We start from the raw sequence: 21,367 nt of genomic DNA on the forward strand, positions 1-21,367 counted from the left end.
TATTATTATTATTATTATTATTATTATTATTGTATATTATATTTTCTATAAAAAGGATATATATAATATAAATTTCTAATATAAAGTTTAATTTGAAGTTTTTGTGTGAAATAAAATGAAGTAAGTAATTAATAAAATATAAGTTTCTCCTTTAGATGATCGATATATTATAGTTTCTCAGTAAAGTTTTGTGTTCTCCTTTTTTTTTTTTTGTTTATTCCTTTTTTTCGGTCTTCTTTCTCTCAGGTGTGTTGGAATAGATGAATATATATTTTTAAGAGCCGTGGGGAAATTTAACAACAAAACAAGACTAACGAACCCGACTTTTGAGCTTCTCATCTACTTCATCGTTTTACGGATGCACGGGAACTAGGGAGAGAGAGGGGGAGAAAAGGAGAGAGAGAAAGAGAGAGAGTGCATGCTTTAACTAAGCTAATTAGAACTAACGAGTTTGCAAATCGTCTCAAATGCGGTCGTCCTATAAAATATATATTCATTTTCCTATACGCAATATAATTAATTCGGAAGAGCCCCCTATTGGTCATTGAACAATAAGAAAACCAAAAAAAAAGAACTAGAACTCTAGTCGTGTCCTTGAATTTTTCAAAAACAACTAAAATTATACTTTCTAAAAAAATCTATTGGGATTTTTGGCAGGGGCGTGACGAAGCAATTCGACCTATCTATTCTAATTTTGAATTTAGCCACCAGATAGCGTATTCAAGTGCTAGAGATCCCAATTTTATAATTATATATTATATATATATATATATATGTAGATTTGGTTTGGGCCTGATCGGTAATCTCTAAAAGTACTTTACTAATTGTCTTGAAATTTTGATACAATTTTGCACTTGCATACAGCTAAGGTTTTTATTACATTAATTTATTTATAAAATAATTAATTAATTTAAAAAAAAAGAAAAAAAATACAGGTAAATCCAGCGCCATCCGTTGGCCATAGATTTCAGTGAGTGCGTGAAACATTTGAACATAACCTCTAACCTTTATCTATACGACAAATTATCTATACGCGTGGCTTTTTATACAAACTTTAATTCAATGTACATTTTTACTATGATATAAATAAAAATTTAATACAATATTTTAATTTGATAAAAATTTTAATCTAATACTATCAAATATTAATCTCTTAATCTAATTCAAGATCTATTATTTATTTTAGAAAATAATTTGATAATCGTTGCAGAAATAGCAAAACAGATTTGTGTTAGGTTTGTTAAATTATATGTATATCAAATATATTTTACATAATTATTTTTTTATATAATTATTAGGTATAAATAGAATCTCATATATCAAATGAATGTTCTTATATAATTGATAATTTAAAGTACATTATTAATTGAGAATAATATAAGTTTTGATATTAAAACTGGAGATTTTTTTTACTCTCTCATCACATTTATCATTATTTTTTTTCTTTTTTTTCTTTATATTTTCAAGGTTTTTAAAGAATACTCTTTTAAAGAGAATTATGAGAAAAAGAAAAATGAATATTTCGTAAATGAATTTTCTTCGCGAAGTCGGCAATCCAGAAAGAAAGAAAGAAAGAAGAAAAAAATAATAATTAAGGAAAGAAAGAGGTTATACGTTTCAAGTTTAATTTCCTTCTTCTGAATAATATATATATATATATATATATATATATATATATATATATACTCCAAGTATCTTCTTTTTTACATTAGTGTACGAATCTACTAATTATTTGTTTATAAGTAAGAACGTTGGTGTAAACTAGAAGATCTCATTATTCTACTAACGTGCACCTTAACTTCCTTATCCGTGTGATAAGTTTAAACGTTGGCATTCAAATTTATATCTTTTCTTCCTTTCTTTCTTTTTTATTTTCATCTAATTGGGATTTTAATATTCGAAATAAAATGCTTACAAAAAATTACATTAAAGATTTCATTATTTTTGATTTAAACAATCTTTCATACTATTTTCATAATACTATATTAAAAAAAAAGGGGAACACAATTCTCAAAACATATAACTAATTATAATTAATATTAATAAAATATTGTATTAGTTATATGTTATAATATTATATATTAATTATAATAATATATATATTATTTATTATTTATATTTATTTTTATTATTTATTTATTATTTAATTATTAATTAATAATAATATTAATTATAATTAATATATAATACTAGCTGACCTGGTAAACGTTGTTTTGCCATATAAATTATTTCTAGTGAATATTTTGATAGTCAAATAAAAAATTAGTAACTTATTGTATGTGGAAATGTGGTCTATGCTTGAAAGAGGAATGGCTGTGAACGATGACGGCCTATAAAAATAACAAAACACCAAACATCTATTTTTTTAATTCATTGTACTTTATTATCTTAATTAATATATTTATAATTTTATATCTGTCACTAATTATAACAATAAACAAAAAAGACAATCAGGTTATCGACCACCAAGGGTTGAAAATTATTAAAGTACTAATATCGCTATTAAAAAATGGGGGTTGGTTGTAGAAGGGTGAAAATTTAGAGTTGTATGTAGTTTTAAGTGCCAAATAATAAAAAAATAAAAATAAAAAATTTTGTCGAAAAAATAAAAATAAAATTTTTGGGGTGGACCATTCTTCTAACTTAGGGGTATGAAAAATAATTTACGTCTTATTCTCAGACCTACCGAATATACACACAAAATTTCATAAAAATCGGTCAAGTCGTTTCGGAGGAATTTGGCTACTAACACTATGACACGAGAATTTTATATATTAGATTATATATTATTAAAATATTATATTATCAGTTACACGTCATTATATTAAATATTAATTATATTATTATTTTATTTTTAAATAAATAAGCTAATAATATTTTTCATATATAGTTACAATTCCAAATATTCTCCTTATCATTGAGCCTAAATATATATACATATTTCTATAAATATATTTCACCAGAATACTAATCATTGATTAAATATCAACATTCGTCAAATTGATGAGCACTTCATTAAATTAGCATAATTTAACATGCCGTCCCTGAAGAGGTCAGAACGTTGACGCCTTTTCCGTACACCTGACCTTAAGTCATCCTATTTGTATGTATCTACATCCATACCCATATCCATAGACTTATACATATAAACATATACATATTACATGCATGTATTAGAAACGTCTCGCTGTTAACATGTCTTAATGACGCACAATAACCTCGGATACAATCATGCGTGTATGCGTGCGTGCAAACAATCCAACCAACCAACCAACCAACCATCAAGCAAGCGAGCAGACAACCAAGCAAAGTTCAGTCGAGTAGTTTTGCTCTGATATTGCGCCTAACGTTAGCCTAATGTTTCCGTCTAACATTGTGTGTGTGTGTGTGTGTGTGTATGTGTGTGTGGTTGGTGTCAACCATCTCGAGATGGTAACGAGAGCATAACGTGTTCGAACGGGTTAAATACTTGTTCCTGTCTCGAAACTACACATACGCCCACTACCTGTCTATTCTTTTTTCTTTTTTGTTTATTTTTCTACCTCCCCCCCACTCCTGATCTCATTTTTATTTTCGATCAGGATTTTTTTTTCGAATAAAATTATTCGTGATATTTTACAAAGTTATAAGATTTAGTTAGGCTTTTTTTTATGTAATAACAATGATCGATTGATTTTTATTTGTTAAATATAATTATATATTTTGTTGTTGTTGGTTTGATCGTTTTTTCACAAGCTCGTTCAATGATCGAACGATTTATATCGTAGATACGCGTTTTATGGAAATTATTATTATTATTTTTCTATGTACCCAGGTGCGTTTTTAATTCGTTGATTTTATTTGTTAATACGTTCTATAAAACGACGTTGATTTTTTTTTTACATATTACGCTTGATTACATATTTATTTTAGAATTTTACATCACACATACATTTCGTTGAAATTATTTTAATAATAATTTATCTCGATTATCAAACTCTAATACGAATGAGAAAATATTTATTCGTATAAATTATTCATAAAAATTAAGGAGTAATAAAAAAAGGATAAAACTATAAATGCAATTATTTTTCCATAAATTCCTACCAATAAGAATCTTTTTTTTTTCAAAATGTTCTATTAAACGAAAAAAAACTGAAATTACCCTAGTAGCACAAAATATTGAAAAATATTGAATACACGTGTATTTAATATTAAAAAAAGAGATTCAATCTCACATGTATTCAATATTTTTCAATATTTTGTGCTATTAGTAGGGTATATTTAATTATTGTACAATTTTTAAAATATCATATTGTATACAGTCTTATCTATATCGCCGTAAACAGAGAAAATCACTTTAAATCATTCACTCGTTACATTCTCTCGAGTTAAAAAAAAGAAAAAAGAATGAAAAAAAAAAAAAGAAAAAAGAAAAAAAACTGTAAAAAAATAACGAAGAAGCAACAGTAATTGAGATAAAGAGATTAGTGTCGGTATAAATGAATTTTATAACACATCTTAAATCTAATAACACTTATCGACAAAGTCGTTAAAAATATATCGTAAACGTTAATGCGTTATCTCTATGCGTTATCTCATATTATGCATTTGTCTCTTGTTCGCTAAGTTTATAATAAACGTTATAATATGTGGGCACGTAAAAAAAAAAAATGAAAAAAATGAAACGGTAAACGGTTACATACATACCGGGCGTTAAAAGTGTTTTGAACGCGGGGTATGGTGATGAGTCACTGGCTCCGATCTGTTTCATACTCTTCTTTCTCTTACAAATACATACACATATATACATATATACATATGCATACGCACAGATAGGAAAGAGATGAATATATGCACGCATTTATACGCATTGTCTTTTTCTGTATATCATTCTGTCTCTTTTTATCTCACATCATAGTCGCATCACGATCGCGAAACACGAAGTAGGAGGTTGTGCGGAGCATAGTCAGAGGTAGATTAAGTATAATGTGTCTCTTCCTCCGACGCAGATACAGTCACGGTCACCATAGACACGAGCGAGCACGCGAATAAGTAACATCATCTATGTCATTTTCAACCTGTTCGTGTATATATATATATTCGGTTGTACCAAATGTTCTTACGTTTTAAATGAATATTTCTAAAGTCAATTTTATAAGAACAAATCCATTATACAGTTTCAACGTAAAGTTTCAACACAATAACTTTTCAACATAACAACTTTTGATTCACCCTATATATATATATATATATACACCGATTATAAAAAATATTTGGATCATTAATTTTTTATATTATAAAAGTTTATATCAGTTCTTTATTTTTTTTTATATTTTTTTCTATATATAAAATAATACATTCCATCCCTTATAATTATTATTAGCAATCCATCATTTATTTATTTATTAACTTTTATTTAATTTAACGAATATGATTTATTTTTTGGTTTCGTATTAGAAATTATTCAACATAATTATATTTCACCTGTTTGAATTGAAATTAAATGTATTATTATAATTAAATATATAATAATAATATATAAATATATAAAATATATAATAATATATTAAATATATTCAACATAAATATATTTCACCTGTTTGAATTGAAATTAAATATATTATACAATCAATTTAATATTTAATAATAATAATTAAGTAATATTAATAACATCGTTAATTTTTTTCATTTGTTCAATTAAATATTTTATTCTTAAATTTTAATTTAGGTTGTTCGGAAAAAAATTTTATCGTAAATAAAAATAAAAAGCAAAATCTTGATTCCTCTCTCCCTTCTCTCTTCAATGATGATAAATGATATTTTTAAATAAACAACAAATTCATTTTCTTATCGCAATAAATTAGGATGATGTTCCCTAGGGGAATCGGGAAACGAGAATAATAAAATTTAGGATTACTAAACTGCAAGATCATAATAATATATTCAATGAACAAATTCTAATGATGATCGGAGCCAAGCCGCATCATATCGATAGGATGATTAGGGTCATTGATTTTCCAAACCAACGAACCAGTTGTTATCGGGAAGCAGTTTGCTGAGTCGCGATAAGACCCGGTACAGTTTCTCTACATCGATCGTCCTGGTTGCGTCCATTCTCGTATTAACTCGAACGTCCTCCTACCCCCTCCTCCTACTCCTAACCCCTAACCCCTTTTCTTCTTCCTTTTCCTCCTCCATGTCGTTATCAGCATCCCTATTCTTTGTCAAAGTATTAGACCATCTTCTACTTTTCATCGTTGATGTGAACAGACTCGACGTTAAAAGTATGTCGAGTGTGATTCAACACCCAGCCAAGTCTCTATGGTGTTGTTGAATCAATGATTTGTTGATCGTTACTTGACTATTAGGTATTTGTGATTTGTCCAGTTGTTAACTTCAAATAAATCTATGATCTGATTAAATAAATGATTCGATTAAAATTATAATAACATTAATATGTTGAAGGAAAGTATTATCTTGATACGAGTCTATGGTATTGTTAATCCAATGATTTGTTGATTGTTATTTGTGATTATTGCAATATTGGGTCTGGGTTGTATGGTTTAGACAAATGATTTGTCGAGTTGTTAACTTCAAATGAATCTATGATCTGATTAAATCAATGATTTGATTAAAACTATAATAACATTAATATGTTGAAGGTATAATTTCTATAGGGGTCTATGGTATTGTTAAATCAATGATTTGTTGATATATATTTTTTTAAATGATTCTACGATCCGGTTTGATCAATGATTCATTTATTTGCAAGTTTAATTTGATAATGAGCTTAGAAATGTTTCTAATCAATGATTTATCACGGAAAGGGTTTTTCCATTGATGAATGGAACGTGTTTTTTCGAAGACACGTACGAATTTTTGACAATTTAATTTTACAACGTATTATCGTTGATTATTTTATAAACTCTATTTTAAATTGATGTTTTTTTTTCATGGGATTACGTTATGATTTACTTATGTTAGTTATATAATATATTTGACAATCATTGATTGATTTTTTCGTAGATTCACGTATAATCATTGACTTATTTTAAACTGTTTTTTTTTTTTCATAGACTCATTCGTTGATGAATTTTTTCAAAGATTTATTCAAAATTTCCAAACCTTTTTTTATTACATACGTAAAATCATTGATGAAATATTTCACAGACATCTTTTATTTTTCTAAAATTAATTTTGTACGTATTCTATGATACGATAATCTTAAAGATACCAAACGAAATATGAGAAAAATGTTTAGAAATTTAACACATCCAAACATACAAAAAAAAAGATTAGTCATGCTCTGAGGTTTATGAATCAAATGACTTTTTATGAACAAATATTAACGTCACGTGTCGTTTATTTCCTTTTCCTCAACCTCGTTTCTTTTTTTCTTATTGTCCTTTTTTTTTTTTTTATTCTGACTAATTTATTTACAGTGTTTATACGAACAAGCTCTAGCATAATAATGACTGCACTCTTTGAAGGACTCACCAGCGTGTTACTACTGTAACCTTTGAAGTACTGCAACCGGTATGCTGGCAGTAAAATGCAGAGTGACGTTAAGCGAAAAAGAAAAAAGAAAAATAGAAAAAAGGGAAGAAAAAGTTGGAACGACTGTCTCGAAAAAAGAAAAAAGAAGAAAAAAACCAGTCAAAATAAAGTACAGAAACGTAAAAAAAGAAACGAGATTTCTATGTATCCAAACCGTATCATCGTTCGCAAGCGAGTTACTATTTTCTCACCAAGAGAAAAGCTGAAAAGTTGAACAGTCGTTATTATTATACTCACATTTTTGTTAATCAACAAAACTTCCCAATGATTTAAGTTATATTTCATTTTATTATTATTTTTTTTAAATACTTGTCTACACTAATAGTTAAACAAACAATAAGATAATTTATTTCTTTAAGTTTTGTTCTTTTCTCTCTAGTAACTTTTTTCAAAACATTCCATAAATTGACCCCCAACCATTTGTTTGATTTCAACTTTCAATATTTTCAACTCAACAGAGAGTTACTCGTGTAAAAAGATTGAAAACCCCTTTTTTTCTTATCCTTTGATAAAATCTTTTCAGCAGTCAAACAAGTTATTGGTAAGTCGTAAGGAATTGGTAAGCGGTGCTTAAAAAAAGAAGAACAAATAAACAAGAAAAAAGAGAAGAGGGTTGACAGCTATGAAGGGAAGTTTCCATGAAGTTTTGGTAAAAAGTCTTGAGTGTTGGTTAGGTTGGTTAGGTCACTGTAACGCTTTGATAAAGCAGACAATCTAGAAGTCGTGTTCGTTCACCATGAACGCGCACGAGAGATTGAAATTGAAGTGTCAAGAGAGTGTATGAGAGAGAGAGAGAGAGAGAGAGAGAGAGAGAGACAGGGTATCCGATCCGGCTTGGTTGGTTGGTTGTTTGGTTAGTTGGCTGTATACTTGGTTGTTTGCTTGCTTACTTTGCTAGCTTGGACGACACTATCAGAATCGTTTGAGACTGCCAGTCGCCGTTTTTCCGGTTAGAACTGGCTACGATACGCACAAGATATCATTTATTGTTACTACTGAATGGCAAGAAGACTAATGTAAAAGATAGTGTCAATCTATATGTGTGTGTTTATGTGTTTGTGTATGTTTTACACATACATTTTTCATTGTATTTTTATCGGATGGTCAAGAAAGTGTTTGTTAATTCGTTGATTCATTAGATATGGATACTAAATTAATTTGAAGTACACTAAATGTAAAAAATAAGCCTCTTGTTTGATCTCGTACTTGTTGAAATTTGTTCAAAATTGATTAACCATTGACTATTTGTCCAATCCTTTATTATTTGTGATTCAATATCGAATTTATTTTAAACGAATATTAGAAAAAATGATAATTCATCATTAAATTGAAAATGTTTATTCAAGTAATAAGTACTTTTGTAAAGAACTGTATCTCTTCCATCTGTTTCCCTCTCTTTCTTTTTCATTGATGTTCAGGTACGCGAGAAACCGGTAGTTGCTAATCAAGTCGCATAAGACTGTCTGTCGTCGATTTACCGGCTCTAACCGGTACAAATTGTGGATTGGTGAATGGGCTGACGAAACCAGAGTGATCCGGTACAACACCACCCGTGATTCACCAGAAATGTTTCTCCTTACAACGGTTACGTGCATTTACCCCCCTGTCTCTCTCTCTCTGTCTTTCTTCCTATCTTTTTCTTTCTTTATTTCTCTTTCACTCATACACACGCACACACACATATACACTTACTCATTCATTCACTCATTCACTCACTCACTCATTCTCTATCACTCTTTGATACGATGCCTCTTCCCCACGTGCTACACAATTTCTACTATGTGCGTACTCCTCCTACGCGCTTCCACGTGTATTATATCAAACATATTTATATAGCTATATATATATATATATATATACACATACATATATAATATTATTAGAAGTAAACTTTGTATTTGTTAATATTTCCGTCCTTTTTATATTATTTATTAATCGACACGTATTTTTTTAATCGAACAATACTCAACAAATTATTGACTTACAAAATTATAATCTTATTCATAAATTCATACATTGATCGATCTTATCGTAGATACATTTAATTAATATTTTCTTCCCACGTATATGTGTCAAACACACGTAACATTTTAACAATGTTGTTATTTTAACGAATCATCGATTTTATATTCATTTATATTCATTTATTTACAACATTTTGTACATATTATTCATACATTGATTTATTTCTTTCGTAGACTTTTCTTCTTTAATATTTATATGCTTTAAATATATTTTAAATTGAACTATACTCATGAATATCATTGACTTATAATTTTATTCATAAATTTACCATACATCGATTGATTGATTAAAACGTTGATTAATTTTTTCGTAGACACGCGTCAAACTTCATATTTTTTTTGTAAACATCGACATCGTTGACTTAATTTATTCGCAGATTTATTAAAATGAATTTTCTATTTTACAAATTTATTATTATAAATAATTGATCATACTTATAACTACTTCATAAACAAGTTATAATATTATTATCATTAAATTAAAACACGTTTATAAATTCAATTTTATTTTTCACAAGTCGAATAACACTTTTAATTGACTAAAATTAAAAAGTTACGGATAAGAATAAAGCGTATGCTGTTCCAAAAGTTACTGGAAAATTATACGAGTTTATATTAATGATCAACAAATTTTACCCTTACGTTAGTTTAACAATTTTCAATTAAAGTTTTGAAAAGGTGGAAAAAAATTTCCATAGTAAAAAATCTTTAACTCGTATTCGACTAACCAACCCTTTTTTTCTCCACCCTATCCCCGTGCAATCGTTTTAATTAATTTCATTTGGATTTGTAATTAACGACCATTGACAGAATTTTCAAACGTCATTTATTTATTTATTTATTTTTTTTTTAACTCTCACGCTACCAACGAGGAATTGTATTTTTTTTTCGGACTCATTCATAAATTTTCCATTCAAGTCAATTGACGTTCATTCAGCAATATATATATATCGTTTTATTTTTATTTTCGTACCGTTTGTACACATTCATGTCAACGTAAAAAAAATTCACTTAAAATAATTTTATCAAAAACAAATCCTACAAATTCAGGTAACACAAGGAGATTTTTATCAAAACGAATGGTGGTTAGCCTGTTTTAAAGGGAAGAGTTTTTCTTAATCTCGTTAAAAAAATAACAGTCAGGTGGTTTGAAAAAAGTAAAAGCACAGAAGTTTATCTAAGCTTTGTGCATACGTATGTATGCCTGTCTCTCTGTCTCTACTATCTGTATATGTGTGTATGTGTGTTTTTTTGTGGTAAAATAAAAAGAATAAAAGTCGCATAAAATTATCATCAACGGTTAGATCCATGAAATCCACGCGACCTTTACACAACCAACGAACCAACCAACCAACGCCTACCTTTTAGAACGACAACTCGTGCGGCGGCGCTAACATGTGCCTTCTAATTTTAGCCTTTTAACGACTTTGAGATTCTTTTTCATTTATGTGCTAGTGCAATGCTTCTATATACACATACAGACACAGAGAGACACACATATACTGTTTTAATCTATAATACATGTTCGTGTGGTTTATCTTACTAATCGAACATTTCTTACCACCACTATTACTACCCCCTAAACCGCCCCCAATTCAAACCCCACTTTCTTCACACTTATGTTTCTACTTTAAAACTTTGTCTTGCGTCAAATTTTAGATCACCCAAATTGACGTAGGAATTCGTCGTAATAATAACGTCAGTTCAGATTTATTTATAGGTTTACTATGTTTCTCGCCAGGAGTTGTAATAAAGTGGGTTCAACGATTACGCGAGTTTAATACGTCAAAAGACTAATTGAGAATCGATATTTATTCGTGCATAAGTATAAATATGTATGATATCTATATATATATATATATGACACTTTTAATGTAATTATTTATACGTGTAATTAGTATGTGGAGAGGATGATGATGATTGTACGACCATTAAAATGCTTATTTATTTTTTCTTTATATTTATAATTAATTATTTACAATTAATTAATAATATTATTATAATTGCGTGATATTCCAGTGGTTTCAATGTTTATCCTGTTTCCTATAAAATAAAAAAGATAACATTTATTATATATAAATATTAAAGAGATTATACGAATTAATACAATCATTGTAATGAATTTAATAAAATGATTCGTCAATTTTAATTAAACGTGTGTACGCTTACTTAAAATTAAAAAATTATTACATGTGTTTGAAACTATTTTTGTTCGATTCTATTGCAAAACTAACAAATAAAGAAACAAACGAATATATAATTAAAAAAAAAAATGTAAATTGTTTAAAAAGTTGATAGTATTCGTAGAAAACTATTAACGTTATGATTCGAAACACATTTCAATGAAAAAGAAAAAAATATATATTTACGACGTATTTACAAATGCGCTATGACACATGCATAAACACACACATGTATATGTATATGTAGTAAACGCATACAAATAACTTAGAATTATCGTTTAGGTAATTATTAGCCAGTGTAGGTATGCAACGGTGCAGTTAGGTTTGTATTCGATAATCGTCCTACTATCGACTTTACAATAACGATTACTCCTAGCAAATAATCAATTGAACTAACCAATACGATTACTGGAATAGAATTGACATAGTTGCTCTTGTATTTTGACAAGACCTTGTAACAATTACGCAACGATTAATTTCTTATTATTTTCTGAATATAAGAGAGATAGGTGTGTGTGTGTGTGTGTGTGTGTGTGTTTATGGGGGTACGTTTTATTATTGTGTTGAAATTTAAAAAAAATTTTATTCATATTTTAATGAAAAAATTAAAAATGCAAAATTAATATTTAAGTAATTCAAATCTTCTTCCAAAATTATTTCTTATTATGACTATTTAAATGTATCGATTATACTCACATTTTTTTCATTTGTTATTCATCGATGTTTTTTTCAATAGGAATTATTGGGTAACAATTTTTAATATTTCTGGTAAACTAAATGAAAATACGTGTTAGATTATGCGTATGTTAATGCATGTATGTAAGTAAATATGGATGTAAGTTGCCCTCAAGGAAAGCGTGGGTTATAAGCGGAACTATGGTGCTTTCGGAAGTTGTGAATCATTTAAATGACTCACGACGCATGATTCATTAAATGAGGAACAATTATAATTTAATTTTCGGCGCTAACTATTATATTAATTTAAACTAATTCGTTTTGTAAGTGTATATATATATATATGTATATCGTTGTAAAGGAAATCACCGTTTTAGTATAATAGTAATAATAATTCTTCTTCTTCTTCATCTTCTTAGTTTTTTTTTTTTTTTATAATTATGAAATTACTTTATTTAATTTCTACATTAAAAAGATTTGTATATTTTAAATGACATTTTATTAAATTTATTAAATAATTATATTATAAAAATATAATTAACATTTATATGTAATTATATTATATTTATATTTTATAAATTTATTAAGAATATTTTACTAATTTTATTTTTTTTTTTTCAGTAAATTTATACATCTATTTTTTTTTTTTTTATTACGAGGAAATAATTTATTCATAGGTATTAATAGTTGATAAAAGAAGATTATTTGTACTATCTCGAAGATACTTCTTTATCGTTGTTTACGTTTTCTCCGAACGAGCCATCGTGCCATAAATGATCTAACGATTATTGAGTTTTGCATCTTAAATGAATTTACCTTTCCTCGTCTCTTTGCACTCCTACGAATATAATGGTAGTTGTATAGTAATAGTTCAACTCCTACGAGTCTACCGATACTTAACTCTCGATAAATTATCTTTTTATTAGCATTTTATTAAAATCGAAAATGATTTTACGTAATATTTACTTAAAAGTCAAAACCGATCGATGAGGATAAATGTTTTCAATAAATTTTTTCATTTATTTCGTATTAATTGAAAAAATATATAATAACGTTATTGTATTATCACTTTATCATATAATTTCTAACAAATACATTATTTGGTTGGCAACTAAATAATTGCGAATTTTTCAATGAAAATGATTGGAGAAATCCGCAATTATTTGTAGCTGTCAACCCGATAATTAGTAAATTGTCGAAAATAATTGCGGTATTAAATCTGTAATAAAATTTAATATTAAATAACAAATAAAATGTGCATAAGCGTGCACTTAACAATTCCATAAAAAATATATATATACACACACACATATATATATATATATATATATATATATATATAAATAAAATGTAAAATTAAGTGAAAATTATGATATAAATTACAATTATTTAAATGATAATGAAATGAAAATAGAATGAAAATAAAAAAATAAATACAAGAAATAAATTACAAAATAAGTTAACGTTCAAGATGGCGGCTAGCTAGCACAGTTTAACTTCCGGTGCATCTTTCGCACGTGATGATATATATCTCTCTCTCTCTCTCTTTCTTATCGTGGTACCAGCCACGTACCAGAAAGATACCAACGAACACTATGAAAATTTTCTTGCGCGTATAAACATACACACACTTATATAGATATACATATAAATACTACGTATATATATATATACTCATTCGTTCTCGTACCACGCACGAGCTGGACCATTGCTATACTGTTTCTGTCTGTCTCTCTCTCTCTCTCTCTTTTCTTTTCTCATCTCTTGTGTTTCACTCTTCGCTCTCGGATAGAGTTCAAGTATGCCAGTTGTCAACTTTTCAAGATCGCTATGTCTTCTGATAGTCACGTGAAATTAAATCGAGAGATAGAACTTTGAAGAATTGTCAAACGGTGACAAAATGTTCCTATGAATTTCTTTACACACTTAACACATATTACAATTAACCTAAATTGTAAAATTAAAATTTCTTGGTATAGTTTTATTCTTTATATATAAAATATAGTTTTTATTTAATTATCATTTATTAATTATCATAATTTTTGTAATTTTCACAAACACTAACGTTTAACACCCCTAGTAGCACAAAATATTGAATATTTTGTATTGAACACTTTGTTAACCGGTCCCAAGTTAACTCGTGTTTCTGTGGCCGAACGTTGCTGACCGGTCACGAGTTAACTCGTCATGCGCTTTTTGCGGCATCACGCTATTTAAAAGGAAAACGCAGTGAAAATAAATATTACAATAGTAACAAATTTTTCTATACTATTGTTATACTGTTTATCATTACCAAGAAGAAATATTTAAAGTCTAATAATAAATAAAATTTATTAAAAATTACTTGTATTGTTTTACTTTTCAATTCAATTACGAAATATAATAGCTGGTGACATGAGATAAATTCTGAAAAAAAAATAGCCGGTCAACAAAGTGTTAATATTTGTATTGTATTTATTATTTAATATTTTCTATTATAATATTTTGTATAATATTTTTGTATATTTATAATTTTGTATTTAGTAAATAATATTAAAAAGAGATTCAATGTCTTCAATGTATTCAATATTTTTCGATATTTTGTGCTACTAGGGATTATTGATATTTGACGAACCTTATTACACACACGTTATTTTGAAATGTATTATGAAAAAAAAAAAAAACAAGTTCCATTGTAAGCAAGTAATTCAAGGATCATAGTCAAGTACATAAACTTGTATCGTGATATTCGAGTAAGGAACAATACGATCTACGTTGAAATCTAATTACCTATTGGATTACTGTCATACAATTTTTCGTAGCTTTTTTTTTTTTGGAATTTAATAAGATACACGTGAGAAATATAACTTCGATGATTTTTTTTTCTCTCTCATTTAAATAAATCTTATTGAAAAAGTTTACTTCTACCACTATCTTTTCAATACCACTTTTCTCATGCCAGATACAAAACTTTCCAACCGATTCTCTTCGTGCCAAGCTCAAAACTTTTCAATCTACTATTCTTGTGTCAAGCTCAAAACTTTTCAACCCATTCACGAATATTTAAAGCGATTATTTTTTCAAGACTATTTTTTTTTTATTTTTTTTTTTTTTTTGACAATACCCACAATTCTAGTAAATTATTATTTCTTCTTCTTCTTCTTCTTCCTATTTTTTTTCTATTTAATCATTTATATTTTTCAAAAAAAAAAATGTAAACAAAAATTCTTCTTACCATACACAAATCTAAATTTTACATATTTAACAAACGTACACGTATCATATGCATGCATGCATGCATACATTACGCGTCACATCAAAGCATACTTTTAAACATAAACGTCATATTGGACACACACACATATATATATATATATACACACATGTTACACATACATAGATAGAAATATCAGACGGTATACGCGTTTCGTAACCTGCGTCACACGCAGAACGTGTGTACGAGATCGACACACTCCTTCCCCCCTTTTTCCCCTGCTTTACTACCACCACCATCACCCTCTTCTACCACACCCCTCCTCCACCCTCGTTCTCATACTAATTCCCTTCCCCGTTCCTCTTCTTTCCTTTCATATTATCTTCTTCTGTGTCTCCTCTCTAATTCTTTTCTCTCTCTCTCTCTCTCTCTTTGTCTCTCTTGTTGAGTTTATCTCTCTCTCTATCTTTTTTTTTTTTTATGTATCCATCGGGCAGTCTCTTTCCTCTTCTCTCTTTGTCTGTCGGACGAGTTCGAGTGATACGCAAGATTGGCGCAAGGCCAGTCTCGACGATTGCATAACTCGCGTCAGTGCGAATCGTTCGCTCGATGAACACCGTGGTTCGAACCAACCACCATCAACCCTTTCCCTTTACCCCTTACCCCTTACCCCATTTTTCGTCTTCCTAGATTTCCTATTTTTAATGCCATTTTTCCCCCTTAATATCTTTTATCTTTTCTTTTTTTTTATTCTATATGCAGTTTTATTTTATCATTTATAATTTCAATCGTTACACGCTCGTTAGGATTTTATTAAAACATTTATAATCCCTTAACCCTTTCCTTTCCCTTCGTCCTCCTAGTTTTCAATTTCTTAATGCAATTTTTATTTTATTTTTTATTTTTTTTTCCACTTTAATAAGTCATCAGTGATCTTTTCTTTTCTTTTTTCTTTTACTTTTTCTTTTAAGCTATATGCAGTTTTATTTTATCATTGATAATAATTTCAATCGTTACACGTTCGTTAGGATTTTATTAAAACATTTCCAATCCTTTCCTCCTTCCCCCTCTTTCTTCTTTTCATCTTTTCATATTTCTAGTTTTCATTTTTTTTAATGCAATTTTTATTTCTTTCTCGTTAAAATTGTATATTATAACGTTACGAAACACGTAATATGATTATTTATAATTTCTTTCTTTTCTTTTTTTCAATAAAAATTATACGCATACCATGTTCTATTTTTTATTTTTTTTTTGTATGTAATACTTGTATTAATTTTTTCAAGGAGGGTAATTTTTTCCATTTCTAAATTTATACTCTTTCCTTTTTTGAAATAATAAACTTTATTATTATGCATTTAATAAATGTATATAAATCTGTATACACATATCGAATTTAATCGATTATTCGAATAAATCTAGAAGAAACAGATCTCGTAAGACAAACTGCAAGAGCAAAACCGGCTTTTGCTAGAATAGAACTGCGGAATTATGGATGGATCGAACTATGAAAAGGATTTAATGGAAATTGAGAGTAGAAGTTGGTTTACGAACCCTACGACATTTATCTTTCCACTCTCGTGTTACCAGTTAACGTGATTTATTTACCATCTGATCGATATTTAAAGAAGTTCATTTAAAAAAAAGAAGAAAAACTTAAAGGGAATAATTTAAAAATAATTGTTGTATCGTTGTTATTTAAGAAGATTCTTTTTCTAATTATTTAAGGTGTTCTTCGATTAAATTTTTTCAACCCTTTAACATACATTTTAAATACAACGTAAATGAAAAATATTCTTCTTGTAATATGGTAATAAAATTTCAATGAGAAAATTAATAATAATATTTTTGATTATGATTTATGCATTTAAAATAGAAAACATAAATCTTTGTTACGTTACATCATATGACAATAATCATTGAACAATTCCGATATAATTTACTCACGTTATCGTTCAAATTCTTTATCATCATTCCACCCTATGAATTATTGGAAATCGTATCTAGTCGAACTTAAAAAATGAAATAACAAAGGGACACAAAGTTCGATATTATCGCATGATTATGTAACTCAACGATACTATCGAGTATCACCAAAAGTATCGATTTATAAATCGTTCCTGTGCAAACCTCACCACACCCCTTCTTTCGAGTGGTACAAAAATCGTGACGAGTATGTAACACGAGAAACTACTTAAATCTAACCCCTTTCCTTTGGTTTCAATCGTACGAAAAATTCCTGTAAAACGAACGTATAGGCAACCTCAAAAATACAAAAAAAAAATACGAAATACAAAATACATCAAGAAAGAATAGAAAGAAAAAAGAAATTCAGAAGAAAAAGAAGAGTCGCAGTAGTAGAAGTAAGAAATAATGCATACCAAATAATAGTAGGAAACCAACCACCCTTCTCCTTAAATCGATCCACGTCTAGCACGGTACTCGCGAGAGGGCTTGCAAAATTCTTCCACGCGAATTCCAAGAACGAAAAAAAAAAGAAAAAAGAAAAACAAGAGGAAGAAAGTTAAAAGAAAAAGATAGTCCGAAAAACAAAAGAAAGTAATCTCGTCGTAGTAGAATTGTAAGAGTGGAACACCTTACGGTCTCTCCTTTCCCGTGGACCATTTGATGGGATAGAAGTAACTACGAAAAAAAAATTAAAAAAAATAAAAAAAAAATAAGGATTGTATGGTAGAACTTTTAGCCTACTTTTAAGTTTCTCTCTCTTTCTCTCTCACACACAGACACTACTTGTCTTTCTTTTTTTATCTTTTGAAGAAAAAAAATAGGGGGATGAAAAGAGGGTTTCTAACGTGGCAGAATAGGGAAGACAGTTATAAGAGATAGCACTGCGTGTATTTTCATCTCTTTCTATCTTTCATACTTCACTACATATACGAATTTATATATATATATATATATATATATAAATGTGTGTGTGTGTGTATGATGAGTGGGTTGAGACTAGAGTCGGTCGGTCGGCCAAAGCGCTGTGTGGCGCGTAGCCCAGTAGCACAGATCGTGCAACAGTGGTTCTCAACTAATAAACCCTTTTCCTTTTAACCCTCTGATTATAATATACTTTAACCTAACCAATAACTTAGATACATCAATATAATGTTGAGTGTACAAATTACTTCAATACACTTAACATATAATAGCACAGAATCGTGCAACATTGGTTCTCAATCAATAAACCCTTGTACTTTTAACTCTGATTGTAATATACTCTAACTTAACTAATGCACATATCAATACAATGTTGCGTGTACAAATTACTTCAATACACCGAACATATAAGAGCACTGAATCGTGCAACAGTGGTTCTCAACCAATAAACCCATTTTAACCTAAGTAATATATTTACACATATATCTGTATTACTTCAATACACCGAATATATAATTTTTAATGAAACAAAATTAATCGTAGAGATGTAACACTTTGTGGTATTAAAAGAAAGAGAAAAGAACGATTAAGATCTATACTAAAAATAGAAAAAGAAAGAAAAAAAGGGTTAAAGGAAGACTCGTAGAGATGATGAGAGAATTCGGACCTTTAAGGCGGTGGTGAAACGAAAGAAGAGAATCACTGTTGAGACAGAGTTTCGTGCTTTCGAGACGAGTTTGCGCTGTTCGACGTTAGCGTTTCGGGGGCGCGTTAGATGGAGTTAGAAAGAAATAAAGAAAGGAAGGAACGAACGAAAGAAAGAGAGAGAGAGAGAGAGAGAGAGAGAGAGTGGTAGAGAAAAAAGGGGTTGAGTTATGGAGTTATACAGGGGTTCTCTGGGCTTCGAGACGGTGGTGGTGGTGGTTGTGGTGGGGATGATGCACGTCGGCCTCGCTCGGTTGGGCGGTGGCGCTGCCGGGTAGGACGAAGTACTCTAGTATTATATAGAGTAACGCTTATGTTAGAAAAGAGAGAGAGAGAGAGAGAGAGAGAGGGGGAGAAAGAAAGAATGATAGTAGGATGATTGGGGGCTGAAAGGGGTGCGGAATGTTGGTAGAAGAGAGGGGAAGGGGGTTAGGTAGGAATTGTCGTCGCGAGAGTCGGAACGAAATGGTGCGCGCAGCACCGGTGGCGCTGCAACCAAGCAAATGAGCTTGGAATCTTTCTTTCTCACTCTACCGGTTCACCGAGGTGTACCAGGGTATCAAGCACAAAGGTGGGGATGAATGTAATATGCGCGCGCAGCTTTGTTAGAAACGGTTACCAATAAAAAATCGTATAGAACGGCGGCTACGTTCCAACAGCGAGAAGTAGGGGGTTGGTTGGTTGATTGGTGGGGTTGCGTGAGTTGAGGTGGTGGGGAAAGGACGGGTCGATGATGCCGGCGGTTCTCGACTAAACGAAACGCCAGTCAGTCTCTGGTCCACTCGAAGTCGCGCTGTTAACCTTCTATCTCATCGACACACACCGCTCGCCGCAGCCATGGGTGACAAGGTTTGTGCTTTATCTCTCTCAACAAATCACTCCTTATATATTATTTTTCTTTTTTTTTCTATCTCCTTATTCCTTATTTCTATTCTTCTATTTCATATAGAAGATTGGACTTATATTAGATATAGATTCAGTCTAGATCCAATATTATCACTTTAACTTTTACCTATCCGTCAATTCGTTCGTCCGTCTATCCGTCTGTCCGTCTGTCCGTCCGTTTGTTCGTCCATTTATCTATTCCCGTTCATCCGTCGGTTAATTCAACCTAATCTTAAATAAATTTTGTTCGAGATAAATGGTAGAAATTGATAGAGGTAAAGAGTGTATTAGATAAACCTTTTGGGAACTTTGGAAAAATTATTTCGAATGAAAAAAAGAAAGAGAGAGAGAGAGGGAGAGAGAGAGAGACGGGAAGATTGTCGATAGTGTAAAAGAGAATTGTTAAAGAGAAGCTTCGATCCGTTTTGTAAGAGAGAGGGTGGGAGAGAAGAGAGAGAGAGAGAGAGAGAGGGTGAGGGTGAGACAAGGTAGGGTTGTACTTCCGAAATCTCTTTTTAATCTTTTCTAAATATCAATATTTTTTTACTATCTTCGTACTATTTCTCTATATCTAACCTCTTTCATCCCTCTTTCCATTTTTTTAACGATCATTATCATTTCGTCAAAATAAATTTTGTAATTTATAATTAATAGTGAATTGAGTTTAATCATCGAGTGGATATACTAGTTCGCAGAACGTAAAAGTGAGGAGGACGTTCCTCGATTTAATTTTTTCAAGGATTTTTAATTAAGTTTTTGTTTCCTAATATGAAGAGAAGGGTGTGGGTGAATGGGTGGAACGAGAGGGGTTGTTGGATTTTTGTCGAATTACGAGAAAAAGGACATTTTGTATTTTTTTTCTTTTAACAAATTCCGATATTTGTTTCCAATCAGTGTGATCGGATTTACAAGAATTTCTAAAGAACGATGGGATGGAGGAAGGGGTAAATTTTAATAAGATCGTAGAATTTGGAGAAGTGCGCGTAAAATTATGGCTGTCAAAAAGTAAAAACTGACGTGCTTTATTTTTTCTATCTTGTGCATTCGTGTCGAGGAAAAAGATCATAATCGAAATAGATAAGTATACGAACACAGAATGGAGAGCTTTAAATCGGGTTGTGCGTATGCGTGACGAGCGAGTTGTAACAACCAGTGCATCTCTCTTTTCCTCTCTTTCTATCTTTATCTTTATCTTTATTTATCTATATATCTGTCTATCCATCTATCTATCTCTCTTTCTTTTTATTAGAGTAGATCGCTTAGCTCGTGGTTTT

The 21,367-nt window shown here is 29.6% G+C and overlaps 1 protein-coding gene and 1 long non-coding RNA gene across 8 annotated transcripts in view; one reads left to right on the forward strand and one right to left on the reverse strand.

The window, feature by feature from the left end:
- The window catches only part of Atpalpha (sodium/potassium-transporting ATPase subunit alpha), a 90,578-nt gene that overhangs the window by 22,216 nt on the left and 46,995 nt on the right, over positions 1-21,367 (forward strand). Inside the window, exon 1 of one of the 6 annotated variants that reach the window (XM_015323706.2) lies at positions 19,907-20,057. The exons of 4 other annotated variants lie outside the window; for them this stretch is intronic. In XM_015323706.2, the coding sequence (XP_015179192.1) occupies positions 20,046-20,057 (12 nt within the window). In that variant the 5' untranslated portion in view covers positions 19,907-20,045. Of the gene's footprint in view, positions 1-19,906; positions 20,058-21,367 lie in introns of those variants that run through there. One more of the 6 variants, XM_015323703.2, reaches the window with a different exon arrangement.
- LOC149032706 (uncharacterized) lies at positions 10,397-19,756 on the reverse strand. 2 transcript variants are annotated; one of them, XR_016176419.1, is made up of 2 exons: positions 18,982-19,756; positions 10,397-11,606 (listed from the first exon to the last, which is right to left on the reverse strand). It is a non-coding gene; the product is annotated as an uncharacterized LOC149032706 (long non-coding RNA). The 2 variants fall into 2 exon arrangements; XR_016176418.1 differs by having other exon boundaries at positions 12,443-19,756.

The sequence above is a fragment of the Polistes dominula genome, unplaced genomic scaffold (assembly GCF_049000335.1).
Source record: "Polistes dominula isolate Pdom_NZ unplaced genomic scaffold, Pdom_raw_medaka contig_73, whole genome shotgun sequence".
Classification (NCBI taxonomy): domain Eukaryota; kingdom Metazoa; phylum Arthropoda; class Insecta; order Hymenoptera; family Vespidae; genus Polistes; species Polistes dominula.